Source organism: Anopheles gambiae, chromosome 2 (assembly GCF_943734735.2).
Source record: "Anopheles gambiae chromosome 2, idAnoGambNW_F1_1, whole genome shotgun sequence".
Taxonomy (NCBI): domain Eukaryota; kingdom Metazoa; phylum Arthropoda; class Insecta; order Diptera; family Culicidae; genus Anopheles; species Anopheles gambiae.
The window spans coordinates 14,836,318-14,863,378 of record NC_064601.1 but is presented as its reverse complement, the minus strand read 5'-3'; the positions used below and the strand labels follow the sequence as shown (position 1 = coordinate 14,863,378).

The 27,061-nt window shown below is 48.3% G+C and overlaps 6 protein-coding genes across 10 annotated transcripts in view; 3 read left to right on the top strand and 3 right to left on the bottom strand.

The window, feature by feature from the left end:
• LOC1281357 (neuroligin-3) overlaps positions 1-1,877 on the bottom strand; it is a 42,486-nt gene extending 40,609 nt beyond the window's left edge. Inside the window, exon 1 of the mRNA XM_061641260.1 lies at positions 1,085-1,877. The gene's annotated coding sequence lies outside the window, so the exon portion shown is untranslated. The remainder of the gene's footprint in view (positions 1-1,084) is intronic.
• A 2,710-nt stretch (positions 1,878-4,587) lies between these two features.
• On the top strand, positions 4,588-14,591 carry LOC1281342 (schwannomin-interacting protein 1). 2 transcript variants are annotated; one of them, XR_009764509.1, is made up of 7 exons: positions 4,588-5,149; positions 11,189-12,792; positions 12,863-12,932; positions 13,015-13,154; positions 13,235-13,509; positions 13,595-14,262; positions 14,328-14,591. XR_009764509.1 is itself a non-coding variant. In XM_061640765.1 (6 exons), exons 2-6 carry the CDS (start codon positions 11,254-11,256, stop codon positions 13,767-13,769), a joined length of 2,199 nt encoding a protein of 732 aa, XP_061496749.1. In that variant the 5' UTR covers positions 4,588-5,149; positions 11,189-11,253; the 3' UTR covers positions 13,770-14,591. The 2 variants fall into 2 exon arrangements, 1 of the variants encoding a protein (XP_061496749.1); XM_061640765.1 differs by having other exon boundaries at positions 13,595-14,591.
• Positions 14,592-14,797: 206 nt separating this feature from the next.
• LOC1281352 (U3 small nucleolar RNA-associated protein 15 homolog) lies at positions 14,798-16,774 on the bottom strand. The gene is made up of 2 exons (XM_320954.6): positions 16,426-16,774; positions 14,798-16,341 (listed from the first exon to the last, which is right to left on the bottom strand). Exons 1-2 carry the CDS (start codon positions 16,513-16,515, stop codon positions 14,869-14,871), a joined length of 1,563 nt encoding a protein of 520 aa, XP_320954.5. The 5' UTR covers positions 16,516-16,774; the 3' UTR covers positions 14,798-14,868.
• A 101-nt stretch (positions 16,775-16,875) lies between these two features.
• Positions 16,876-17,456, top strand: LOC3290556 (protein kish). The gene is made up of 3 exons (XM_550715.3): positions 16,876-17,008; positions 17,073-17,182; positions 17,269-17,456. Exons 1-3 carry the CDS (start codon positions 17,006-17,008, stop codon positions 17,372-17,374), a joined length of 219 nt encoding a protein of 72 aa, XP_550715.2. The 5' UTR covers positions 16,876-17,005; the 3' UTR covers positions 17,375-17,456.
• A 258-nt stretch (positions 17,457-17,714) lies between these two features.
• On the top strand, positions 17,715-23,732 carry LOC1281343 (OTU domain-containing protein 5-A). Of its 4 annotated transcripts, none has more exons than XM_061640769.1 (8): positions 17,715-18,449; positions 18,685-18,770; positions 20,175-20,697; positions 20,777-20,933; positions 21,008-21,719; positions 21,831-21,937; positions 22,005-22,226; positions 22,322-23,732. In XM_061640769.1, the coding sequence occupies exons 1-8, from the start codon at positions 18,300-18,302 to the stop codon at positions 22,468-22,470; spliced, it is 2,106 nt and encodes a 701-aa protein (XP_061496753.1). In that variant the 5' UTR covers positions 17,715-18,299; the 3' UTR covers positions 22,471-23,732. The 4 variants fall into 4 exon arrangements, with proteins under 4 accessions (XP_061496753.1, XP_061496751.1, XP_061496754.1 ...); XM_061640767.1 differs by having other exon boundaries at positions 17,741-18,449; positions 21,807-21,937; positions 22,005-22,223; XM_061640770.1 differs by having other exon boundaries at positions 17,742-18,449; positions 22,005-22,223.
• Positions 23,733-23,843: 111 nt separating this feature from the next.
• Positions 23,844-26,387, bottom strand: LOC11175826 (SAM50-like protein CG7639). The gene is made up of 6 exons (XM_003435978.2): positions 25,953-26,387; positions 25,657-25,829; positions 25,395-25,576; positions 25,178-25,316; positions 24,438-25,108; positions 23,844-24,348 (listed from the first exon to the last, which is right to left on the bottom strand). Exons 1-6 carry the CDS (start codon positions 25,971-25,973, stop codon positions 24,197-24,199), a joined length of 1,338 nt encoding a protein of 445 aa, XP_003436026.2. The 5' UTR covers positions 25,974-26,387; the 3' UTR covers positions 23,844-24,196.
• Between the last annotated feature and the right edge of the window lie 674 nt (positions 26,388-27,061).

Below are 27,061 nucleotides of genomic sequence, written 5' to 3'. Positions count from 1 at the left end.
TCGCTCACGGCCGCTTACTCTGCATACCCTCAGCGTGTGCCCTGGCTGACTCACTCACTTGCTGGCGTTCGTCACTCACCGATTGCAGCCTACCTCCGCCGCCCCATCCCCTCCATGCCCCCTCTCCCTCCACGGGACTGGAAAATGATGGTATGGACCTACACACACACATACACAATCAAACACATATGCTACATCATGCTCTCGTCCTAACGATGGATGCTGAGGGCGCTTCTTGCTCGCTTCGGGAGGGGCGGCAGGCACACCAAGCGAGTCCTCAAGGATTACTTCTTGAGTTGCACGGTGAAGAAGGGAAGAAGGCGGGGAGGAGCAATGGAGTGTAAGAGGGTGAAAGCACGGGGAACAATGAGCACGGGGCTGCCGGGAACGTGCAGATCGATACGTTATTTACAACACATAACGGGGTTTCCCATTCCCATTCGAGCATCCTTGGCAGCTTCCACGGTTGTGCGCCCTGCATTCCTGCACGTACCCGAAGCACAGCACCACAAATGCCCTCCGTCTCTGGCTCCTTCCCTACCCCCCGGTTCGTCCCCAAGGGCGAAAGCCGTAACCGTCCTCTTGGACCGCTTGGATAGCTATGCAAGCTTTTCTTCCCACAGAGCTAGGGCGCCAAGCCATTACAATGCTCCAGATTTTCCAGAATGGCTAGAAATGGAAGTGGGTTGGTAGCGGTTTCTCATACTTTTTGTGTGTGTGTGTGTGTAGCTGATGCGTTCAAATACTTAAAACTCATCGAATCAGAACCGATTCCGGAAAATCCCGCCGGATGAAGCAAGGGCTCAACATTGCTGTTGGCCCGAGCCACTGCTGAAACAGGCCACGTGACGAAGCAGTCGCGTCAGCGGGCTGTAACGACGTCCCACAAGTCGATTGATAAAACGTCACTCCCCCCCCGTTCGGCTATCATCAAACGTTGGAGTTCGAGGAAAGCGATCCTTCGACGCGATAATGAGCAGTAATGAAGGGCACAAAGGGGAACACGCCGAACGGGACACGACATTTTCAGTTACCGCAGACCATTAGACCATATTAGTGCTACCGAGCTGAGGTTTTTGCGTACCGGAAATGAGCCTTGCTGCTCCTTGCTCCTCCTGCTTGCTTGCTGGGCGAAGCTCGCGGGTCTCCTCTTTCGGTGTGGTTTAAGGGTATCCTTTTGGCTATTCCACGCGCCCGTTGTCTACTGCCGCCGTGTGCACTTGAAGCACGCTTTTTTTTCTTTTTTTTTTCACAAACACTCGCACACACACAGACACTTAGCGAACCACACAAACACAGCACCACTTTTCGCCTTTTGCTTTGCAAACACGTCACGCGGATAAATCTTCCCACTTCCACTACGGCGCACGATACGGGCACTGGGCGCACGAACGGTGGATGGTTTTCTGCGTTGGCACGGCCTGCTACGCGCTTCCAGCAAGTTTTGGAAGAATCTGCAACCACCGCTCGTGCAATCTCGTGCACCTTACACACGCGCTCACACGCTCGGGGCCAGTCGTCACCAGTCACGCACGGGAACCACGCACGGCAGGGCAGACAATACGGATACAAAAGCCCAGGGAAACGATGTGCGAGCTAGTGCGCACAGAGTGAGAGAGAGAGAGTGAGCACAGGCAGAGGCTGTGGAAATTGGAAAGCTGTCAACAAAATGACGACGACGGGCGACGACAGGCACGGACCACCAGCACGGCTCACTTCGCACGGGCGAGCACCGCTTACGCCAGCCAGCTAGCGGGCAGGCAACGACAACGACGACGACGACGATGGCGAGGACGACGTGACACCCGTGTGTCCTTGCGAGATGAAAGCAGCAGCGGAGCCAACCAAGCCGAAACTGGTGCCGGATGCTGCGCTCGCCCGAGTCTGGAGCGCGCTTGACATTCGATCGTCCGATAGCGTTGCCGTGAGTGCCCGCGTGCGTGTGCGTGCACAGGAGAGCGTACAGTGAGCACCGTGCATCCTTCGCGTATGAAGAGCGCGTGAGCGCAGCAGAGAGCTTGGGAGAGGTCGTGCGTGGTGGGGGGGGACGGCTGGGCGATGAAAGGGAAGTGCTGATTGAGAGCACAAATATGATGGTAATGAACACGATAAGCTCTCGAGTGCCTCTCGCAGGAAAAGCGTCATGTCAAAAGGTGACCACGGAGCTTTCCCGCTGAGCTTTCACTCACACTGCACAACCGATTTGTTTAGCCGTGACGTGCGCTTTGCTCTCTCTCTCTCTGTGCTCTCAAATCGCATGCGTTGCTAACGAGACTACTACTAGAAGAGGGGGAGATGAAGTTGATTGAACGAGAGGAGGTCGGGGAGCTCGTTTTGTACGTGAGCCTCATCGCCGTGGGGGTTGATGGATTGGGATATTTTTCGGTGGCTACTGCGCGAGTTGCCGCGCCTGCAGCTGACAGATGTCACGGAAACGTGTTTGGAGGTTTTAAAAAGTTACGTTACATTTTTGGCGCAGTGGGATCAGTGGAATAATGGGGGAGAAAACCAAGCCTGGTATAATCCGTTCGGCCAGCGGTGGTAGCAAGTGTATCTGACAAGTGAACTGTGCTGTTGACCCTTGGCTACGCCAATCGAAGGATTGTAAAACATGCAGCGATTTATCCACAACCCTGAAAAGTGAAAGGAACGAGCAGTTGAAGTTTAAGCAGCAAGCAAGCAACGGTTTAGGGCATGGGATATGGATTTGTATCTGGAGCTGGGACGTGATCAACATGACTCTTTATTTCACCCGAATTATATTATTTTACAATAAAACAACCTTTTTTAGCAACGTTGTTTGCTATCGTTTGTTGTCTCTTTCTGCATCTCGGCGCTCTCTGTCGATTGTTACAGGAAGTTAGCCGTAGGATCGAATCGACCGTTAATATTGATTAACAGTATCAATGATCAAATCAATCAATGGGGCCCTTTCCGTTTTAAGTACGTAGGCTGAAATTTCAGTTTTCGAGCAGCTATCAAAGTGGTATAATATATAGGTGGGCTTATCCCAAGGTGTATGAATTTAAAAGGCTGATTTTTATCGCTTCTGTTTCTGAATGAAGATTTTAAGAGTGTTTTGAGTATTCGTCAAGCCTCCAGAAAGCTTGTTCGAACAAAAGTTTTCACCCATCCTGTCAATAAGTGATATTTAAATTTGGTTATAAAAAACATGCTATGAGACCACCTGGACTGCATACACTTTGATTCTGGATTCCATCACCAGATCTCTTTAATGCACCTTGGGATAAATGTAAACAAACCCGTGTTTTCGAGCAGGTACTCGAATCTAATTCTAGCTTTGTGGCTATAATAATCTAGACTGAAAATTGCAAGCTAGTATTGTGTGTGGTTTTGTATGGAGTGTTTACATGATTTCAGCCTCCAACTGTCAAACTCCATACAAAAAACTGACTAGAATCGTAAAGCGCCCCAATGATAGTTAAAAATAGATAGTTAACTCCTGCATTTTATCGCTTAACAGTGGGGGCTGGGGATAATGTTTTGTTACATGTTCAGACAATCAACAATATCATTGATCTTACGACAAAAGTTTAGCAACTATACTAGAACTGGCGAGCGGCTTAACCGTGCGCATGAATTTGACAGTAGATGAAGTTGATGAATATTTTTTTGTGTCTAGTGTATACAGTCTTTTCCCGAGTTACGCGACACTCGAGTTACGCAAAAGTATAAATTTTGAGAACTCATATGTCACATCGATAAAATGTTCTGCAACAGTTGTAAAATTGTGAACAAACTGTTTTTTTTTTTTTTTTTTTTGCTAAAATTTCGTAATCGCTAAAAAGACAAAAATAACCGGATTTTTTAATACGAATTGTCGAAAAAAAATTTTAATTGGAAAAAGAATATCGAAAAATATTCTACTAATGATTAATTAATTGGTTTAAAGTGATTTTTTTGTAAAATCAGTTATTTCTATAATTTTTATATGAATTCGATATTTCTTAGACCATTACCCTTGCAAACCCGTTAACCGGTAACCGCCCAGTTCCGACCTGCCCGGATAATCGACGCACTACTGTACTACTAATGTATTCAGATTGCGTAACTTCAGGCGCTAAGTAACTGCATCGTGAGATGAAGTCAACGTTTAGTCAACTCCAATACATTATTACATCAAAATCAATCAAATCCGAACAACAACATGCATGCTCACTATCAACGATTAGTATTAAAACAAATAAATACAGGAAATAGCATACATTCAGGGTGAACTTTTTTTTTACTTTTAATGCACTTTCTTACATATTTTTTTCAATTCCCAAACAAACAAGCACAGAGAGCAGTGAATGGTTTAGTTACAACGCACACAATACCGTTTAAAGATGATAACAATTAGACACGAAACGCTTTGTTTCATTGTCCCTAAAGGGTTCATCCAAAGTGTCGCACACTCATGGCCCAAATGATCCACCACGTTCGGAAAAGTAAAATCCGTGTATTATTCCTTCGCTTTTTCTCAAAACCTAAACGTCAAAGCCCGCTGCTTCCAACGACATTTTTCCATCCACTTTTGGGACATTAGCAAAGCTTTCGCACCGTGCGCGGCACATGCGCACCAGCAGACACCATCAAGTGCACCAAGAGCGTGCTACGTACGAATAGCGCGTCAGTTTTCGGCAGCAACAGCAAACGGATAGCGTTTTCCGGGGGGTCTACCGTGCGGCAACATTCGTGCCAGAAGCTCAATACATCATGTGAATGGGCCGATTGATTTTCACCCACCATCGGAGACGATTCGAAGACGATTACGGTGCACACGACCATTGCAGGGTGGGGAGGAAAAAAACAGGAGTCCATTGAAAAGTGTTTTAAAACGTTCGGAATCTCGTGCGCGTTCCGAGCCTGACCAGCAAACGAAGGAAGCAAAAACAACAACAACAACAAAACACGAGGGAAAAAATCAGTTCATAAAGATAATTAGTTGTCAGTGCTATGGCCGTAACGCCCCATTGAGAACCCAATGAAGTGACGTTAGCAATCTAGTTGAAGAGTGAAATCTAATCGCACAGTGACCGCCTCGTACAAACATTGAGTGGAAAAAAAGAACTCCAATCGTCCTGTTCTAGCCTAAGCATAAAACGTTTGTGCTCGGTACAGAAGATTACAGAAGCTTCCTGCCAAGGTACGTACCAACGAGGCGCCCTTGCGTGCACCTAGCTGTTTCTTGGAACTTCCCTTCCCTACTGCAAGTGCGGTAAGCCCAAGGCAGATCACAATTACGCCAAACCAATTACGTCCGTCGCTTACGCTGGCAGTGTGTCGGTCACTCGGAACGGCGGAACCGTATTACGAAATGACACGAAATCAACCACGTTTCGCTTAAGAAGTGGCAGGCTTTCGTACAAGTACAAGTGGTGCGTTCGGGCACCACCTACTCCAACGTGGCGCGCATGAACTCACTACTGTGCCAGCGGGAATTATTTTTATCACAACCATCATCATCATCATCATCATCATCACAGCCATTATTATCGCCATCATGTTGACCCAAATGGGGCACATTGGACGAGCCACACTTCCGGAATTCGGCGTTCGGTGCGGGAGCAACAGAAAAAAGAGAAAAAAACCCACCAAACCACCTTGCTACCATGCTACCGTTTCATTCAAGGTCGCTGTCATTCACGTGTCTTGATTTGATAGGCATTTGGTGCGTTCATGCAGGGAGCAAGCATAAAGCTCACACCCCCCCATTCAAGCTGAACCATTTGAAACACATCGACACGTGATGAGCGGTATATTTTCCGAACATTTTTTTTTATATCGGCAATCGAACGGCACCTAGATGTCGATTAGTGTGAGTGTGTATGTGTGTCCTCGGAGGGGGTGTGAGCAGAAACAAAAGAGAGGAAATTCCGGGCGCCGGTGCTTGAAATGGTCACCAGAAATAGTTACGAGTGGACGAGAGGGAAGCGGATGGGTGCGGGGGTAGGCAAAAAAGGAACAAAGCACTCGATTTACGTCACACTTAGCGAGGTCGATTGCGGTCGATTACTCCTACTTGCAGGCCAACGAATGCCGGTCATGACCGGTTACAATTATAGCAACAGCCATTTGCATCAACCATTGCTCGTTGAGAGGGAGGGGGGTGGGAGGGTTGGGTGATTTTACTGCCTTCACTGGCAAAGGGTGGGGAAACTTATTTTTGCATTACAATATTTGATTTGATTGTTTGCGCATTATTATGTCGCCCCTAAATAGCGACAATCCGCAGTACGCGTCGAAGCTTTTTATTGCACTCCCAAGCAACAACGATTGTTCGCTCTGCATGTTGCCTACATCTAGGCGTGAAATATACATTTTGTTAATTTTGTTTGCCATTGCCATTTAGTTCTGAAATGAAAAATAAAGTTTGTCACGCTGCAAATGTATTTGGTGGCGGCCTTTCGCCCATTCAAGGTCAGCATTAGCTAATGTGAACCACTGCTGAGACACGCTCGTGTTCTAATGGTTCACTCTCATCTCATACAGCAACTGCGCGCGTGCTGTGCTCGGTGGGTGTCTCTTGCTTTCGGGTGAAATGGCACCCGAAATGGTTCGCTCACGCTCGCTCGCAAACCAACCCAACGACAGCAAATCATTCAGCAAACGCACCATGCATTCGTGGGTTGCGCGTGATTCCCTCCCATGCGACCCAGTGCGTGTGTGTGTGTGTGTGTGTGTGTGTGTGTCGCCAAACTGCCAAGCGAGTGCGCTCCCTGTTCCGCAAACTGCGTCGAGATGGAACGGAACGTTCTCCACAGTTTTGATTCCACGGCCTCGGAAAGCCAATCCCACACCACTCCCTTGACTGCCTTGCCAGAAGCCGAAGGTCGAGGACACGGAGAGCTTTCGCACTAACACCGACGTGGCTGGCGGGCTGGCGAATTGTTACGAATTCATTCTTGCGTAGGCTGAGAAAGTTGGGACAAATTGGTGCGTCGTTTGGTGCGGGGAAAAACACAGTTCGTCCGCCCAAAGCTCATCCCACGCCAGCCAAGAAACGCTGATTCGAATTCTGTGCCCGGTATGATGAGTTGCCGTGCCCCCGATTAAACGCATTCACCTTTTTTCTTAAAGGTTACGGCTGGCGGAAAGCAACCTCCACCTGGATTAGGAACGGGCAAATAGACGTGTCCGGCTTTCTTTTCTTTCTCTCTCTATCCCTCTCCCTCTCGTTCCCTCTGTTATCGTTTGCTGGCGTAACGAAATTCATTTCTATTTCCAAATCCTGTTGAATAATTCATTGACCTTAAGATGGGCACCAGGTAATGGGATTATTTTCGGTGCGCCTGTGTTCTTCTTCCGCCCGATTCTGTGCGCCCAATCTTAACATGCGCTGTGTGTTTTTTTTTTTTGGTATATGCTTCCCCTCTTTTTTGGCACCTGCCCAACCAGGTCGAACTCGGTAAAAACAAGCAAAAAAACGCTACCAATTTTCCGCTCCGTTTTAATCACTTTAATTTCTCTGCCGGCGACATTTCAAGGATTGTCGGAAATTTATTTCATACCTTGTGTGTGTGCTGTGTTACGAGCCCAACAACGCAACAGTCACGGGTGTTTTTGTGTGAAAGTGTGCCCCAACTTCAAGCAAAACAATAAAAAAGGGAAAAATAAAGGTTTCTGCTTCTGATCATAATGTTACCAAACTACACGATTTGCATAGCATCATTTGCATCACCCTGATTATTATGTGTGTTTGAGCATGGGAGAGACCAGTTCGCAGTTCGTGCCAATTTGACATGCACAAAAGCAGGTGTACGTGAAGTCGATCTAATTAAAAGCTGGCTGGCAAGTTTAGCGGAAAAGATTTACGACCCGATGCCAAGACGCCGATGCTCGCATAAATCGAGCTGGGCTCCTCCGCCCTTTTCATCCTGTGCCTGTCCTGCCTTAAGCCCTGCCGGCTGCAACCGTGCGAGATGGAAAATGTCGGAAAGTATTACAATTACAACAGCAAGAAAATGTGAAATTTTCCTAACAAGTACACACACACACACACACTTTCACAATGAAAATGAAGCAGACAGCAAGCAGAAGCAGAAGGGGGAAAAGGGGACCAAAACGCATAATGAACGCGATGAACGTTCGCACAACATATAAATTCTGTGTGCGTCTGCATGGCAAAAGAGGGGGCGGTCGGGGGGGATGGTCGCCTTTGTTCGTTCGCTTTTGTTATTGGAGATTTAGTGCGCGTGTCGTGTCGTTTTTCCAACCGGCCAACTCTTGGGAATTTTCCATTATTTTGTACCGAGCTGCCAGGTCCATTACCTAGCCCGAGCCCGTCGCCCAGGAGCATGTGTCCCCGCGATGCGTTCAAGAGCATTATTATTAGCGTGAGGGATTGTGTGTGTTTTTTTAACGTTCTGTTGCTGAGTGGCTCGGTGGGAGTGGGCGGGCGAGAAGATTAATTTATGTACAGTGCCGGTCGGTGAAGTGGTTTTCTTTGAAATGGAATTACCTTTTTGCCTACTGTTTTTGCGGTAAGCGATGCTTTTACGGTGCACGCTGTGGGCGGGTGTGCTATTTTTAATGGAATGTAATAATGAGAGAGGCCAATCCACACCACCACCAGACGAAATTTCAAGGATCAGCAGTGAAATTCTGGTGAATTTTGAGTTGAGTTAATTTTTCGGTTTATGATGATCAGGTCCAACGTTGGATTTATCCTGATGATAACAGGGTATGTGTGGGTGTGTTTTGAATCCGACTGATATCTTAGCAAATGCTATCAGAACATTAAAAGCCATTTAAATGTTGCAACACAACAATATGTGAATTGCCATTAAATTTAAAAGATTTTTATTTAAATGTAATATCTAAAAGCTCTATTTTATCTCGATATGTTCAATCAGATTCAATCTTTTAGCAATGCTTTGTTTTGTTGTTCTTTGAAAACATTGTTTCTTTGAATTATAATATCATTTTTTTTTCATATTAATATATTCTCAATTTGGACATCACACAACCGTTGTTGACCACCAAGGCCTGCCTCCAGTGCTGTAAAATGTCATGAGTATCACGAGATTTTCACCAACGAAAACAATGAACATATACGTGGTAGCTTGATACTCATTGCTGATACTCAATAAAAGTGCGTCATGACATGCAGAACACGACATGTGAATTCTTGAGTCCAACGCGATACTCTGACTGACAAGCTTAGCTTAATGCCGGCGCAAGCATAATCATGTTTTTTTTCTGGCTGTGAACAGTGCTGCCAAATGCCACTGTTTCAGTCATCAACACTCATGAGTGAAACGAAGCTGAAATCAGATCACGTACACAACTGAGATGATCAGTGACGATACTCAAACAGTTGGAGAATCAATCACATGCTTGGTGACATTTAGTTTAACACCCAACTTTTGGCCACTCACTTGGTCACGACATTTTTGTTGGCGATAATCACGACATTCTTGATAAATACTTGGCGCGTGGGCTCTAGCAACAAAATGAGCATGCTTTCTCCCTCTATCTGTTTTGATTATCTGTCGGGTCAAACAGAGCAAGAAAAGATGCTCATTTTGTTTCTTGGAACCACTCGCACGCACCGCATATCTCCCATGACCATCGCGACGATCATCGACTGAAAATGTCGCGACCAAGGGACTGACCAAGAGTTGCTTGCACACAATGTCACCAAGCATGTGATGGTCGCACCAACTGTTTGAGGCTCGTCTCTGATCATTACAGTGGAGCTCGTGACGCTGAGATGATTTTGTTTCAGCCGGAATTTGTCATGACTATGTCAGTGAAATTTTGCAAAATAGATCACAGCAAAAAAAAAGTCGTGATATACTGACCAAGCGATGGTCGCAAACATGTCATGAGAATGTATTAGTCACACCAATCGTTCTGAGTATCACCTCTGATTATCACAATTGAGTACATGACACTGATATGGATTTTGTTTCAGTAAGATTTTTTTTATGACATTGACAGTGACATTTTGCAGCACTGCCTGCCTCTGTACCACCTATTAGGCTTGGCTTTCAGTGACTTATTGATTACCATACCAAGATAGTCAAAGTCATACGTATTTGGAGGCACACGGGTCCGGTCCATTCGGGGCTTGAACCCATGACGGGCATGTTGTTAAGTAGTACGAGTTGACGACTGAATCCACGAGACCAGCCCCCAATTGTTGTGCGATGAGAGGTAGAGAGAATTAAACACTCTGGTACCAAAACACCTCAGAATGGCTCTGGATGCGACTCGATACCTTTGGGCCTCGTATAAGCCAGTGCAGATACACATTAGACCACCGAGTCGGGGATGCCTGCTTGCTGTCCAATGCTATTTTGTTCTTTCGAGAAGTCCCCTCTAATTGATCGACATACAAAGCGGGAACCTTTAAGCTTGTATCAAAGTAAACTGAATAATTAATATTCGAATAAGCTGTAGCACATTTGCAACAACCGTAGTACTCCAAAAACTAGCGAAGATCCCTGAATCGATTGAACAAACCAAGAAAATTTTCCAGTTAGCTGGTCCTGAGCAAGTAACTTCGATAAGAATGGAACATCTTCTGGTGCCACGCGTTCCAATCGGCATACCATTGTACTGCTTTTGTAAATTAACAACTCTCATTGCGTGCAGGTTCCTTTCCAGTAGCCGCTACTGAATGTAGCCTCTTTTCATAGCCCTGTAAAAGAAAGCTTGGATGGGTTTGTAACTGAATTAACCACCAATTTCCTTTCACTCTACAATGAGCTCTTTTGTATTTCGAAATGTAAAAGGTTGGTGAAGATTCAATAGGGAAGCCGAATTTATGCCGCACAAAATGAAACGCTGATAATGCATTACTCCACACCCATTTCCGGATTATTGCTGACCCAAATTCCAATCCCAAATGCGGCCCACTATCAGGGTGAGGGGAGACCGGGTCTCTATTTTTCACTCACCCTCCAAAAGCCATTCGTTTCGCGAGCAGCAATTTCCGTCGCGCTGTTTTATGTGTTTTTTTTTTCGGCGCTTTTCATTTTCTCATTCACCGCACTACCGGGGGCGGATGGTAAAATGAAATTTGAAGCAAATGGCAACGATTTCCACGAGGTGTTCAGACAAGGCCTCGTGGTTCATGGTTTTTTGATTAGCGAGCAGCTACGGTCTACTCGCGCAGTAGTAGTGGCAAAAGTGTTTTTCATTACGTTGTTTGTGTCACTTTTTGGTTTCTTTGTAGCTCAACACCATCTTCTTGCTATCAGCAAAAGCAGGTTAATAAGATTACACACCCGCAGCTGGGCGATGTGCACCAGAATTCGCAAGGGCATCATCAACCCGAACTATCCGGGCTTTCAGTCGCTGGCTTACACGCTGAACGATGACAACTTTGACTACAGCTCGGAAAACCCCTCCGACGATGAGGAGGACTCGTACGTGTCGGAATCGGACGACAACGAGATGAAGCAGCACGAAAGGAAGCCGGCAGCGGAGCCGGAAAGGCACGCAGACGAGCCGGGTGACGAAAATGGCAACTCGTACGACCAGCGTGGCAGCGGGATGGGGGCGGGTGGGCACGCGATGCATTTAAATTCCACCATGGACGTACCGAATGCTCCAGCTTCCACCTTGTACCAGCACGCGATGCCGCTCACAATGGCACTCGAGGCGGAGGAATGCTTCGCTGAGTCGGAATCGCCCCACCGTCGCACCCGGATGCGCCTCATACCGACGGGGCGGCACTCTCCCGCCCTGACGACGGCAATGACGTTCGGCACGGAGGACAAGCTGGAGGCGGCGGAGCTAATCTATGCCTGCACACCGCCAGACATTGTGCTGCAGCACAGCTACGAGCATCGTACGAGCGTATTTGGGCCGTGCAAAGAGTTGGCCAAGATGTCGCTGGAACATGCCACCAGTCAGAAGCCGGATTTGATACCGCAGCAACAGCAACCAGGAGACAATGAGCCGGGTTCGGAGAAAGAAAGTTGTACGGCGCAGCTCACGGAAGCGCTGGTAAAAGATGTGATCGAAATTGAAGGAAACGATGAGAACGAAAACGAGGCGCAGCTTGGGCAGGATGACGACGACGAGCGGGACGATGAAGGTAACCGATCGCCACCGTCCCCTGCGATCGAGTTGCATCAGGCAGAGGATGCGTTCTCGATTACAAACTGCACCATCGGCAGCAGCTTCCCGCAGCACCAAACGTCCCTGCTGTCACCCGGCGAGATGCTGGACGAAACGATCCAGTGCTACGACGGCTCGATCACAGACGACGACGCCCTGTCGGACGATTCGGAACAGGAGTCGGAAGAGGGTGAATTCGAGTACAAACCGTACGGCGAGCGGGACGATGGCTCGCCGAGAAGCGGCTACGCGACGTCCCCGAGCGATGTGCCCGCTTCCGGCGACAGTGGCGACAGTGCGGGATCCAGCCCGGGCGAGGTGCGGTACCATCTGGTGGACGACTGTTCGAACCAAACGGTACAGATCACTCGATCGCGCCAATCGAACGAACAGTCGCCCACCAACCATCATCACTATCACCTGCTGCAGCAATACGCAACATCCAGCGGCACGGACTACCAAGGCAACCCGTCGGTAGAGCAGGAAATTAACTGTAACAGCTACTACGACAGCTCAGCCGGGTATCACGCTCAAAACGATCCCTCCGAGTACGGGCGCCAGTATGTGGCAGCAAACCGGAACGACGCGATCGCAATGGAATTCTCCGAGCCACGTCCGACTACGCTGAACCTAATTCGAAGAGAAACCAATTGTTTAGCGGACGAAATACACGCGGCTACAGATACTCAGCTTCCCTCGTTTGCGGACAAAAAGGTTAGCTAAGATCATGGGGGGTTCTTTTGAACGGTTACTTAATGTTTTCATTCCCTTCGTTCTACTGCAGCCTCTCGAAAAGCCCCAATCAATGAGTACGGAGACGGTGGTTCCTGCCCACCGACAGCCCTATCCAAAAGGTAAGAAACTGCAAAGAAACCTCGAAAAAAAAGCATCACAATTAACACAGCTTGCATTCTGTTTTATCTTTTTTTTTTGTAGTTGCGAAAATAAACCCGTTCTGCGAGGCCCTGTTTGAGGAGAATGACGCGTGCGACTTCTTCACCAAACAGGCCAAGCTGCAGATAGAAGCACGGATGGCACTCTGCCAGGCGAAGGATATGGCTCACATGCAGATGGAGGTACGTGATGGAAATGCAAACACCAGTCCACTCTGTCCAGCTATGCAAAAGGCAAATGTTTAATGCTTTTGGTTTTCCAGATCGAAAAACGCAGCCTGCCACTGTCCCCCGTCACGAGGGTGATCCACACGGCCGTCGAAAAGGCGGGCCTGAGTTTGGCGGCGGACAAGCGACGCCTGTCCCGTTACTACCTAACCCGGCTCAACGTGCACCAGCTGCAGACGATCCTGACCGAGCTGCAGGGCCACGCGGAGGTGCTGAACGAGGAGCTGGTGGAGTTGCTGATGGTGCGGGACGATCTGCACATCAGCCAGGACGCCACGCTGATCGACATCGAGGACCTATCGCGATATCTGTAAGTTGGGTTGGGTGGAGTGATTGCCATTTGCAAGCGATAATGTGCATTGTCCCTTTCCTTTCTTTTTTTTACTGTGTACCAGTTGTGCCAAGGAACAGACGATCATTCACGCTGAACGGCAGCGCAAAAGCCGCTACTGGAACAACAACCGAGCGGCGGCGCACCTGCAATCGCATCCGAAGCAGCAGCCGTCCTTACCGCAACCACCAATACGATCGACGTGTGGTACGGCGATCCCAGCATATCGTTACCATTAAAACAAAACAAATACAGCGCGTGCCGATTTAGGTTAGGCAAGCTTCTCAACCACACAGGGAGAAGGAACCACATTCAAATGATCTAGATACAAACAAAATGAAGAGAAAAAAAACACACAGATAAAGCAAATAATGATAACTATACCAGTACATACAAAGACAAAAACATGAACAAATGGACCCAAAAACGAAATGGTAACAATACAGTATGTGAACCCAGAACAATCCTCGATCACAAACATCACAAAAAAAGGCCACCGTCACACGTGGTTTGCAAAACAAATATGCACAAAAGTATGTAACATTCCCGCCAACGCACCGATTGCCCCCAGCCAGCCAGCCATACACAGTCACCCATACACCACACCCTTGCATTGAGCCGCATAGTGCAATAGTGCAACGTGAGCTGCTGGAAACAAAAGCCGAGAATCTCACCTTGTGATAGAATATGCCTGCGCTAGAAACCATGTACTGTACTTGTAAACGGTGGAAGGTATACTGCATCCTCTGCAAAACAATCATACTAGTTCTCACTAATCACTAATCTATCCCTAAAAGGCATCATCATTGATCACCCTCATCATCATCATCATCACGATCGTCACCATCGTCATCTAAACGAAAGTCTCTCCCAATCTCAAGTCTCTAACTAACAATCAACGCTCTGGTGATACACAAAGATAATACTGCAAATTGTTGTCTCTATTTTTCGATATCTAAAATCCTCTACGCTCTTTGCCCGTACTCAAAGTAAGCCAAAACAAAACGAAAATCTATCCACTTTAATCTAATTCCTTCCGCCACTTTCCCCCAACTGGTACACGTGCATGCTCTCCTAACGTTGCTACTTCCTGCGTTAAAGCGAATATTTGTTGCAAAGAAGAATAATAATAATAAAAAAACACATGTATAAGTGGAAGTGAACGTTTAACAAAATAAATGACAACATTTTCACGTTGATTTACGTGTTTTCTTTCCCATCCCTTCGGCCTTTGAGCCAGAGAGAATAATTACCCATTACGCTTCCCTTTACTGTATGGGTTGATAGTTTCTATTTTGTCTTGCGTTGTTTATCCCTACCCGTGCAAACACGCTCCGGTCAGTCGACCGATATGACCGTTTGATTCTTCGCCTTGTTCGAGGCGTCGTACGGTGCGATCGCATCGTCCACGGTGTCCGGTTCCGCCGTATCCGCCGCCACCGAAATCATGTCCAGCATACCCTGCAGGTTCAGGAACTCCTGCACCAGCTGCTCCTCCGTCTGCAGCTTGTTCGCGAGCGTCACGAACGCTTTGCCCACGATCGTGCCGGCAAACTTTTCGAGCGAATCTTCGTACACGTCCAGGAGAATGTTGCCCGCGTCGATCAGCACGGGCGTGAACCGATAGTCGCCGATGTGGCGCGTGAGAAAGTTGATGAAGTGCACCAACGACTCGGGCGAACGATCGTCCAGCGCCCGGTGCAGACCCTTCCGCCGGATTAGCTCCTTGATGAGGGCCACGGTTTTCTCCGGCCACATTCCCCTTACCTTGGCCGCCATGACCGCATCCAGTGCCTTCTTGTACTCGTACTTACGCAGTGCCCGATCGTGCCCCTCGTAGCGCACGAACTTGAACTCCTCCACCTGCTGGTCGGCCGGCTCGAAGATGTGCTGGTGGTGGCCCTTGCGCACCCGCTGGGTTGGCTGCTCGTCCCGCGGATCGCCCTCGCGTCGATAGATGGCGATCAAACCGTCCACCATGCCCGTCACGAGCGTGTCGTCGTTCTTCGAGATGCCGAGGCTCAGAATCGCGTTCGAGCTGTCGATCGTGTGCACCACCTGGTAGGTGGCTATGTCGTACACCTTCACGTGCCGGTCCAAGCTGCCGGAAAACAGACGCTTGCCATCGCTGGCCAGCTGCAGGCAGGTGACCGTTTTGTGGTGCTGGGAGAGCTGGGCCAGCTGCCGGCCGCCGGACAGGGCATCGTATACGTTCACCGAGGTACCGCCGGCACTGATGAAGATGCCACCGCTCGGCAGAAACACCAACGATTCTACCGGCTGCCCGTGGTCCACGGTCATGACGCACTCTTTCACACGCGTATCGTACATTCGGATTTTACGGTCATACCCGCCGGACAGGATTATGTTCGGGCTGACCGGGCTGGTGCAACCGGCCCGTATGTAGTCCTCGTGGCCGGTGAACGTGTGCAGATGGTTTTCCGTCGCAATATCCCAGTACCCGACGGTACGATCGTCCGAGAAGCTCGCTACATGGTGTCCGTCCGCGGTAAAGAACGTGCGATGCACCGGAGCCTTGTGACCCTCGAAGTATCGTAGGATCGTGCGCGTGGTCACATCGAACAGGCGCACTTTGCCGAGTTCGTCGCCCGCCACCAGCAGATTGCCATCCTTGCGAAACGTTCCGCCGTGGGCTGCCTCTTGGAACTTTGTAATGTTTTTCACCACGAGCTTTGTAATGGGGTTGTAGATCTGCACGCGGACCGAGGCAGTCACCGCGAACAGGTACGGTTCTACCGGACAGAAGTCGATGTAGTCGATGGCACCGAACTCTTTTACTAGCGTGGGCACCTAGCCAGGGATAAGAGACCACATTAGTATACGCTAATACAGCGGTGGATGAGATGCAGCTTTCAACTATTGCTAGCGACTTACCCCTAGCTTTTTCCAATAGATTGTGTCCGGCGACAGTACCGTCGCGGTTTTTGCGTAGATTTTACTATCGGTTTTCTTGAATTGAGACATTTTAACTGCACATGAAATAAACTTTGTTTCACTGTATCGGCACCTACGCCAGCACGTGCGTTCGTTTGACGTTTGTTTGTTTATCTGGTTTGTTTACAAATTGCGCTGAACAGGGACGCTAAACGGTCATGAAACTATCGAGTAATGTTTTTTTTTTGTTATAATTTTGTTTAATTAATAATTTCCCTCAACCTGCAATCAGATATAAAGCAAAATGAAATATTCAATCATCTGCTGCAGCGATTTGAAACTCAATAATCACCCGATAATTGTTGCACATAATGATATTCGGCCACGAATATCGAGGTCCGAACCCTCTGTCCAGATTCCAACTGCTAGAATAGCACTTTTCGTGCAGTTTTGCTCGACCGCTGTCATCTGTTGTCATTGCGTGCCAAACGTAAACACCCGCTACGTCATACGCAAAATCGCAACAGAAGTAGCAGATTGGTTCCATTGCTGCGGCTAGTTTTCGGAACAAAACAGTAAAATGGTACGTTGAATACGTGCAAACATACCCGTTTGTAAGTGTGTACTGATTCCAATCCTTTCCACAGAGTGCGATATTCAACTTTCAAAGCCTTCTTTCCGTTCTGCTGCTGCTGATATGCACCTGCACGTATCTTCGGTCGCTGTTTCCCAGCATTGTGGATCGAAATAAAACCGGGTAAGGAATGTATAAAACTCGCAAAACACAACGCCAGAGATTAAAACGCTCAAGCACTAATCACAAACGCCTATTTTGTATTGTAGTATGCTTGGACTGTTCTGGAAGTTTGCCCGAGTAGGCGAAAGGAAATCACCGTACGTTTCGTTTGCGTGTCTCGTGATGGCTGTTTCGATATTATTTTGGTCTTAACGTGTAATTATTGTACGAATGTGTGAAAAACGAGTGGGTGAAATGATGCATTTCAATGAATAAAGTTTATGTATACAAATTATTTCCAACCAATGTATGTAGGCAGGCCTTTTACGATTGTACTGTCTGCAGATGATCGCCAGGTTCTATAATACCCGCCCTAATATATGTACATGTTTGAGGTTAGTCGTATTTATTATTTTTAATTTTCTCCCATATAAATAAAGTTATTTTACCAACTTAAACTCCTACGAAAAAAAAATGAAAAATCTATTTTCTTTCTCCTTTCGACAACTCGATCCCGTGGCAGTGCTCGAATCGAGTACGCGCCTGTCACTGTCATTTCACATTCCTGGAAAAACATCAAACTCAGCCCGTTTCATTCACTCTCGCTGGTGGCACTCGCTCTTCCCCCAGCTGCTAAACAATAATATTGTGTGTGCCACAATTGCTTTTTAATCCAGCCCGGAGAGCTTTTTTCCATCAACTTCCATCGCTGTCGTCGTTTCAGAAATAGCTGGCGAAAAAAGTGCGTCGTTCAGCGCCGTACGTAGCAGCTCGTATCTTTTTTTTTGTTGGTTGCAATCCCGCCTGAGCAATAGGTAGCAACAGTAGAAGAAGCAATAGTGGTAGCAATTTTTTGTCGTCGTCGTCGTCGTCGTCGTGGTGTCGTGGTGTCGTGGTCGTAACCAATCTCTCGCGCTGTACCGAGGTCGGTGTGTGCAGCAGGAAGTTTCGGTGTGCGGGAAAGAACTTGCTCTCGGTGCTTGCCCGTAGCAAAGTCTGTGTACCTTCTTTGTGTGAAACTGTGCGTGCTGTGCCTGCCAGCCATTGTGTGAAGCGGGGAAAGGTCGTGCGTGTGCGTGTGTGTATGGTGTAGTTCTAATTCCGCGGCTGTGCATGGTGTGAAAAGCGGAAATTCGCGATGACTATCAAACCCGTGGTCAATCAGAAAAGTGCTAAAGAGGAAACGCAGGAGGGCACGCCTCAGAACGTGCACGGTGTGGGGAATGCGGGCGTCCGTACGTCGCACCGTAATGTGGTGCTTAATCAGCTGTCGTCATCGGAATCGCAGGTAAATATTGGCTCGTCCGGGTGGTTCCTTTTACCCCTCCATTATTGTCAAACCTGCCCCACCTCCGCTATGGGGCGGTGGAAGGGAGGTTAAAAGTGTCCCCCAACCCACACCTGCCCAGCAGCACCCGTACAAGCCTTTTTGGAATGCATGTGTAGCGAAGCAATATGTGTGTCACGCTTATGTTTCTTTCTTGCCTTGTTCCTTCCTCTCTGGTTCTCTGTTTTCTCCACAGGCACTGCCAAGGGAAAAACGGGTGCTAACACCGCACAGCTTCGACAGTGACAGCGTAGTACGTCATCGTAGGAGCCCACACAAAAAGTAAGAAAATTATCACCGTACCCCGACAGTAGTACCTTCCCCCACCCTAACGATGCTTTATGTACGTCCACCCCGAACCCCCCCACCCACGACTCGACGGAAGAAGGTACAGCTTTATCGGGAAATCGGTCCTCCCACGGGTGCAGTGGGACGAGTATGCTACTCAACCGTAGTATCGATTTCCAATGCCAATGTTCTTTCCAAATGGCGTCGCCGTGTGGTCGTCATCGTCGTCATGTTGTGTGCGTGCGTGATGGTGGGGAAGGGGTGCATACTTTTGTTTTTTGCACCCCAAAAAGAGTTGCTTTGATTGGACGGAAATTACTCCGTTCGGCGTTTCGGCCATGTTTGTAAGGTTCCGATTGCAACGAATCTCTTCCCCCTTCATCCCATCTTCCAGCGCACAGTGCTTTGATGTGTGGTTAAAGGGAGGACGCTTCCATGAGACCCACCGTCACGGTTTATTGCCGCACAGGGATGATGCAGTCTGATACATACTAATTCCGATTGCAAGAAGAAGTAAACCTGCACCAAGATGGCACTTGAGATCGGTGCCGAACTCGAAGAACGTGCTGCGGGCGAAACTGCAGCGTGCGCCGTGGCGTGCTTCTATTTTTCTTCACCCCTCGGTATTCCTTCGCATCCTGTCGTCGCTTTATTTGGACTGGCGTGAAAACAGATCTGGCTTTTCGCCTACCCACCCACCCCCCCAACCATATGCATTGTCTTGCGAGATTCGGCGGATCTTTGAAGAGGAAGAGGAGGAGGAGGAGGAGTAGGAGTGACTATTTTTAGGTGTTGACCTCCGCTCTCTTCTGTGTCGCTTCTTCCCTTCTGGCCCCGTATGGTTTGTGTGTGTCGCCTGCCGTGGCCTCAGAGCGTGTGCCCGTACTATGATTTATGTTAGTTTGTTTATTTTTTGTTCCTGCTATTACCACTGAAACAAAAAAGTATCCTCAATCCCAATGCTACGCTTGGGGGATGGGGCGGTTTTTTTTCCTGGAATGCTGGTTTTATGTTCTTCTTTGGTTATTGAACGGTTTAAAATGTTTAAAAAATATTACCGTATATTCGAGATTGGAGATCATTATCGTTTTCTTTGCAGCAAATGTCATGCAAACGTCAAAGCGAAACAGTGAAGGAAGCAGATTAGAAAGTAAACAAAATTCCACTACCGTTTCCTCTTCTTTTGCCGGCCAAATTATGAGGATGCTTATATTTTTTTCCTGGAACTTGACGACGGAATTCGAATACTAAATTTTAGACTAAACTTTGTAACTAAGTAGATTTAATTAAATTTTTAAACTAAGTTATTGCTTAATTTGAACAAAACTAGTACTGAAAAGCTAGTTGAAAATTAACTAAATATACCAAAATACTAAACCCATCATTTTCTACTTCTAGTCTTGGACGTCTAAAGCGTGATCATTACCACAAGCGTGAAAGCCGCGAGCGGGAAAAGGCAACCGGTTCACCCAGCTATCATCATCATGTGGTGCTGCAACCGTCTGCCAGCGGCAAAAAGCAGTCCACCGCCTGCTCCAGCACACTGGCCAGTGCGGCGGGCGGTGGTCGATCGCCCAAAAGCACCCACCAATCCGGCGGGGCAGGTGGATCGCTGCTAAACAGCCACCAGGCTGTGGTGGGCAGTCCCGGAGCGTCCGGTGTCGATCTGAACGCGGTGCTGGAGGATGTCCGCTCGGGGTACAACAGTGGCGATGAGTATATCGACTCGAAGGACGCACAGCTGACGGCGGACGAGTGGAAGAAGCGCGACGAAGCGTTCGCGAAGGTCCTGTCCGAGCGGGGCTTCATCCTGCACGAGATGGAGGAGGACGGCGCGTGCCTGTTTCGGGCGATATCGCTGCAGATCTACGGTGATCAGGAGATGCACGAAGCGATCCGCCAGCAAACGATGGACTACATTGTAAGTAGGAGTGGGATCAGCTGTGGGGAATGTGCAGCGATCGGTGTGGTACATCCTGCCGTTCTTTTCTGTTTTGCAGTATCAAAATCGCGAATATTTCGCACAATTCGTTACCGAAGATATCGCCGATTACGTCGAGCGAAAGCGCGCCAATCACGTGCACGGCAATCACATAGAAATTCAAGCAATGTCGGAAATGTACAATCGTTCCGTGGAACTGTATTGCTATCAAACAGGTAAGCAGGACGCAGAGGAGGAATATTAATAACCTTTCCCCATGGATTAACAACCTTTCCCTTCGCCGTTACAGAACCTACGAATATTTTCAACTCGGATCAAATCAACAATGGCAACGAACCGTTCCGGCTGTCCTACCAGCGCAGCTCGCACTACAACGCCATCGTCAACCCGTACAAAGCGTCCGTCGGCGTAGGGCTCGGCCTGGCCGGCTACCGGCCGGACGAGCTCGACATCAAGCAGGTGGCGGACGCGGTGCGCATGAGCGAGGAGCTCGAGATCGAGAAGACGATGCTGGAGGACAAGCTGAAAACGACCGACTGGGAGGCAACGAACGAAGAGATCGAGGAACAGATTGCCCGCGAATCGTACGCCCAGTACTGCCGGGAGGCGCGGCTCGGGGCCGGCGGTGGCTCCAGCCAGAACAAAAGCACCAGCAGCACGATCACCTCGACCGAAATGATGGCCGCCTGTGCCAGCGGATCCCAGTCGGCTTCCTCGTATCTGCTCGAGCTTCGCAAATCGCCGCCGTCGGCAAGCCATGGCAACCAGCAGCAGCCGCCCATTTCGTCCGGCATGGGAAGTGATCGGGGTGCCTGCTCGTCCAGCTCCAAGAACAGCTCGTTCGAGCTGGACTGCTGCTCGTCCTCGCCGTCATCCTCCCAGCAGCATTACTACTACGGAAGCGGTGCAAGCTCGAACGGCAATGGCACGGGAAGCAACAATAATAGCACCAGCTGCAGCAGCGAATGTAACCGGCGGAAAAAGCGTAACATTAACTCACCGTAAGTGCTCGCCCCCGGTCCATCTGCTCCGTGCGTGTGTGTGTGTGTGTGTGCGCGTGTGGCATTATTATCAACTAACGCATTCAGTTTTCAACTCAATTTGCCCAACAGGATCGAGAAAACGAACAGCGCAGAAACGAAAAAGTGCAAAGCGAACGGCAACCGTACATCCAGCACATCCTCGAACAGTCCACGCCGCTCCGAAAGCCCTGCTGAAGGTAAGGGATGCAACAAGGGTTGTGTTTGTGCTGCAAACAGATCAAATGAATGTTTCCTTCATTGCAGAAAAATCCCCCACACCATCTCCACCGAGCACGTCGAGCACAATGCCACCTCCGGCCAGAGACGGCACGGAGGAGGAAAGCAGTAGCAGTGGTAGTGGTGGTGCTGGTGCAAGTGCCCTCTTTCCATCGTCCCTGCCACCATCGACGGGAGCAACGCGCGACGAAACGCCAATGTCCGAGTTTTATCAGTCCCTGCTCGAGTCTTCCTACACAGACGATGGTAGTGAGTACATTCCATTTGAGCGCTACAAGCGCCAAACAACACATCGTCCCCATTCCCAGTGCCCCAGAGCTAACGTACAGTCGACATTCTTTCAGGCTTCGGACAGCTGTCGGAACGGGAAATGATCCAGAAAGCGCTCGAGGAGTCGGCGATGGATTTTGTGAAGCGCGGCGACAACTCCAAAGCTTTCCAGGAGGATAAGTACGGCACAACGGACGAAGAGTACGATTCCCCATCGCCGTAAGCGTGTGCGGGGAAAATGGAGTGTGACCAGCTGTTTTGGGGGGAGAAAGCGTCCTGGGGCGTGTCGTCTGTTCCCCTCTTCCGGTCATCGAATGTACATTTTAAATCAGGTGGTTTTAGGTTAAAACCGGGAAAAAAGAAAGGCGTGTGTTGGTCGTCAAACAGGTGTCGCACACAACATACACACAGCTATATTATGCACATACACTACACAGCAGGGATACAGAGAAGATACACAAAACACACGCAGCCAAACACAATGCACTTGTCTGCGATTTACTCTAATTTTTGTCTTGTAGGTTGATAAGAGAGAATGCGTCGTTTTTTTTCTCTCTCTCTCTTTAGGATATTTAACGTTTGGCTATAGCTTATGATGGTAAATTGTGTTCTTTGCTTATTTGTTTCTTTTCTCCCTTTTTTTTTGCTACTAACAATTAAAAGTGATCGTCACACACACACAAAAACACACATGCCAACACACTTGGGGCATAACGTACTGGGGACGGATCGCCCGTGTGTAATGATAGAGCTGCAACCGGAAATGGAATGTTGTTGGATATGCCAATCAAAAAAGAAAAATGAAAAGAAGAAAAACGGGCACGAGGAGACCCGCACCACGCAAAACCACCCACGTATGCAATTTAGTGCGTAATTTATGTGTAACTAACTAATTTAAGGGTACCGCTGTACATTTCCCGCTGAAAACACAAGGCGCACGCATTTTACGCTTCGCGTCTCCTAACGGTATCGTTGCAACGTTGTACAAAGTAGAGGATAGTGTGACTGTGTGAGTGCAGGGCATGGCAGGGACGAGTTTTTTTTTTAATTTTTGTTCATTATTGTTCTCCGATGATGTGAACTTTTCGTTAGCGTTCGTGTCCGCTCCCTACAAGACATTATTAAGCGGGCAAAATGCGTAAAGATCAGTTGCGGCGTTTGCAGCATTCAAACTAGATTCTGTTTCTATGTATGAGTGTGCGTGTGTGTTTGTGTTTTAATTCGTCAAGAGTGTTCCTCTTATAAGATTAGCACAGTTTTACACTTGCAACAACACTACAACAACAACTTACACCACGGGGGAACACACTCGAAGGTTTGGGAGGGCGCGTGGTTCGTGTACCTATAAGTATAACATTTTCAAAATTCTCTTCTAACGCTCTAAACCAAGACAAAACGAGGGAGGAAGAACAAATAAAAGTGAACATAATAAAAGTATCATAATTAATAAAATGCAAAGTGATGAATTAGGATTGAAATGCAAAACACGTGGTATATGTGATTTACAGAGAGTTTGCGAAATAGCCCTCTGTCTTTTTGTATAGTTTCTTTCTTTAAATCAAGGCCCTCAAGCCATCCCCCTAGGACGCATCTTGCTTCATTTTGATTCATTATATTTCCTTTTTTTTATATTATCTATGCACTGCTCGTCGCGTCATAACTTAAACATACTGACTCGTGAGGTTGTGGTACGTTTCGTTTGCTAGCAGCTAGTGTCCGAGTACGCAAACACGGGTGAAAATGCGTTAAAATACGTAAAAACAGAAAAGCAAATGCACAAGAACAAGAAGCAGGAGGGCGGGAGGAGTTTGGCTGGAAAAGGAACGTGCAAACAGAACGGAACGGATGTTCACGGAAAGCTAGTGTGGATCTGGGTGGTTTCGAAACCAAAAGACGGAGTAGTAGCACGAGAGGTACGAGTGGTTCGAGAGAAAACGTTTGAACACTTTCTAGACAAACTCGTAACCGATGCCAAACTGGAACCCTTTCACTACCCGATCGCCCGCCTCGTACGAGAGCGGCTGGCAGTAGTTGAACTCGATGCGCGCCTTCTGGCCCATGCGGAACGCGATGCCGATTCCTGCCGTGCTGCGCAGTTTGTCTGTAAGAAAACAATGAAAAAGTTCAATGAAAATGTGTGCACTTGCAATTAATCCGGTCGTCGTCCCAGCAGCCGCGAACCACACCTACCCGTGGTGTAAGTATCGCACGTGCCGATATTGTAGAACGCATGCGTCCGGAACAGATTGCCGAACCCGCCAAAGTACTGGTTGAAGGGCAGCGGGCTCCACAGATGCAGCCCCGTCGTCCAGTATGATCGACAGCCGGCCGCAATGCCGTCGCGCCGCGGGCAAGCACCGGCCAGCTCGAAGCCGCGCAACGTTTGCGGACCGCCGGGGAAAAACAGCTGATTGATCGGTAGCGATTCCTTGCGCTTGTCCTGCAGTATCGCACCGATCCGACCGCACAGCTGCACCGAGGCGCCGAGAAACAGTGGCACGTTCAGCTCGGCATGCAGCTCCTGCCGTACGATGCCGAGCTGGGACAGGCGGCTGCCGATCAGCTCGGTCGTGCCCTTTGCGTACACGCCGCTCGACGGAAACACGCTATCGTCCCGACCCTCGTACTGGCCAATGTAGCGGAAGGTAGACACTAGCCGGGGTCCGCAGTGTTCGCGCACGAAGAACGGCGTCTGCTTGTCGAGCGCAAACAGCTCCTTCATGCCCAGCTCGTACTGGAGGCTGTTGCTGAAGCCGAGCGACGGGATGGCGAAGGAAAAGTCGAGCAACGCACCGTTGTCCTCGAGCCGATACTTGGACCAGGGATGGGGCGATGCATTCCGGAACACGGTGATGGAGGTTCTGGAACATCGGAAAAGGGAAGCATCAGGTTACCAGCTAATCTCGGAAACCATTGTCCATCATACTTACTCTGGCTCATAATCGCCCACGGCCGTATGGTAGAAGGGTTTGGTGAGCTTAATATTCACCACACTGTTGCGCACGTAGCTGCGGCTTAGGTTTAAGCTGAGCCGTTCGCCACGTCCAAACAGGTTCGGCGTGACCAATTCTGAGGGAAGGGAGCGAAAGAGCAACAACAAACACGATTAAAACGATGCTGAAACGGTACACCAATCATCTGTCCTACCGGTGGTAGCAGCTCCATCGTTTTGGCCAACCTCCACACCAACGTTGCCAGTGATGCGGGACAGCTCCTCGCCCGTGAACGTGACCGTGTACCCGTTCTTGGACGCTCCCTCGCCCTTGCTCGTATCGATCGAGATGCGCAGGTTCTTGTAGATGCCCAATCGGAGCAGATCATCCTTGACGCTAAAATCCGAAACGGACAAAACGAAATGTCAATATACAATGCACACACACAATGAGACAGGCTCGGCGGCCACTAGTACTTTGCCGTCTCCACGATAACGTCCTGAAAGTTTTGCGCCTTGAACAGGTGACGTGCCGCCCGCTGTACGTAGTCGTCGTGCGTCCGCTGCAGCCCTGCTATGTACACCCGGTCCACCCGTGCCTTGAAGCGGGTAAAATCCGGCTCCCGGCGACCTTCCTGGGACGGTTCTGCCTGTTGAAGGAGAAAGACGGGACAGACATTAGCCATTAGCCATGCAAAAAGGTGTCAGTGGGCACATTTCTCCCGGCCGCGGATCATCACCACAAAACCGGGAGGGGAAAAGGTTCCGCTTACCCTGGACGTTCCGCCTCCCATGTTATGTAATGTGTCCGGTGGTCTTTTTCGGTTTCGGTTGGTTCCACGCACTGGACGGGGAGTAGCTTTGCTACCGTGCACACTAATTTACAATGAAACGGATTTAATTTCGTGCGATAAAACGCCTAATAAAGAATCATGCTGCTTTTAGGTTGCGCCAACAATAAACAACGAATGGATGACGACAGACAGGACGCGTGAATTGCAATGCTTCATTGAGCGGGTAAATATGACGTGTTAATTGTTGTACTACCTGATGAAATTAGCTTTAAATTACAGTTTTGTGGCTTAGAATTATTATGAAAGAGAAAACTGCATTTAATTTGAACGTTTTTACTGAAAAATAGAAATTAAATCGCATTGCAAGTTGTTGATGATTGTGTGTACACGCCCTGTGTCAGCTGTCCTTCTGTCTGTTTGACAGCTTTGAGTGCATCGTTGGTCCACCACTAATGACAACTTGTGAAACTAATTTAAAAAAAAATATTCACTTTTGAGGGGAAGATTATTATAAAACAATATGCTAAAATAATAAAAATGATATACAAAAACAAATAAATGTTTTGCAACGATGAACGTTAAAGAACTTCGCTCGCAGACAGATTTGCCGTTCGGCCAAAAGAGTTGTAACTGGCAAGGGTGTTCTATAGCTTTGGCGCTGTGCAATGGTGCTAATGAAAAGTGAACAACTGATAAATCTAGTTTGGTTTGATAATGTTTTACATCTACAATTTTTTCCATCACTATTTCTGTATGTTGGAGCTCAATAAAGAAAGGGAATTTATTCACACAGCATAAATCTGCAACTCATCTACCTAAATTCGACAACAACCATGACCACGTGGTTGTAACGGATTATTTTAAATCCATGCAACAAGTTTCTGCACAATTGAATGCCAGGAAAAATGCATTTCATACAGGGTTCTTGCATATGCGTACATTTCAAGAAGTGTTCATCAGAAAAATGCAATATCATAACCTTGAATGTCGTTTTTATTGAGAAAAGATGGACAGTTCAAAAACTACATGACAATTTGAACTAATTTCCCTTTGTAAAGAGAACACATGTATGGCCCATACTCAACCTA

What these genes read in the sequence shown, in the direction of transcription:
- LOC1281342 (XM_061640765.1), top strand. Translation starts at nt 11,254, where the DNA reads ATGTGCACCAGAATTCGCAAGGGCATCATCAACCCGAACTATCCGGGC. An exon ending in TGGCTCACATGCAGATGGAG is followed by an intron (nt 13,155 to 13,234) that starts GTACGTGATGGA and finishes TTGGTTTTCCAG; the next exon opens with ATCGAAAAACGCAGCCTGCC. An exon ending in GAGGACCTATCGCGATATCT is followed by an intron (nt 13,510 to 13,594) that starts GTAAGTTGGGTT and finishes ACTGTGTACCAG; the next exon opens with TTGTGCCAAGGAACAGACGA.
- LOC1281352 (XM_320954.6), bottom strand. Translation starts at nt 16,515, where the DNA reads ATGTCTCAATTCAAGAAAACCGATAGTAAAATCTACGCAAAAACCGCG. An exon ending in TCTATTGGAAAAAGCTAGGG is followed by an intron (nt 16,342 to 16,425) that starts GTAAGTCGCTAG and finishes ATCCCTGGCTAG; the next exon opens with GTGCCCACGCTAGTAAAAGA.
- LOC3290556 (XM_550715.3), top strand. An exon ending in GTGGATCGAAATAAAACCGG is followed by an intron (nt 17,183 to 17,268) that starts GTAAGGAATGTA and finishes TTTGTATTGTAG; the next exon opens with TATGCTTGGACTGTTCTGGA.
- LOC1281343 (XM_061640766.1), top strand. Translation starts at nt 18,300, where the DNA reads ATGACTATCAAACCCGTGGTCAATCAGAAAAGTGCTAAAGAGGAAACG. An exon ending in ACTGTATTGCTATCAAACAG is followed by an intron (nt 20,934 to 21,007) that starts GTAAGCAGGACG and finishes TCGCCGTTACAG; the next exon opens with AACCTACGAATATTTTCAAC. An exon ending in TTCCTACACAGACGATGGTA is followed by an intron (nt 22,227 to 22,321) that starts GTGAGTACATTC and finishes ACATTCTTTCAG; the next exon opens with GCTTCGGACAGCTGTCGGAA.
- LOC11175826 (XM_003435978.2), bottom strand. Translation starts at nt 25,973, where the DNA reads ATGGGAGGCGGAACGTCCAGG. An exon ending in TGGGAGGCGGAACGTCCAGG is followed by an intron (nt 25,830 to 25,952) that starts GTAAGCGGAACC and finishes CTCCTTCAACAG; the next exon opens with GCAGAACCGTCCCAGGAAGG. An exon ending in CGATGGAGCTGCTACCACCG is followed by an intron (nt 25,317 to 25,394) that starts GTAGGACAGATG and finishes CCCTTCCCTCAG; the next exon opens with AATTGGTCACGCCGAACCTG.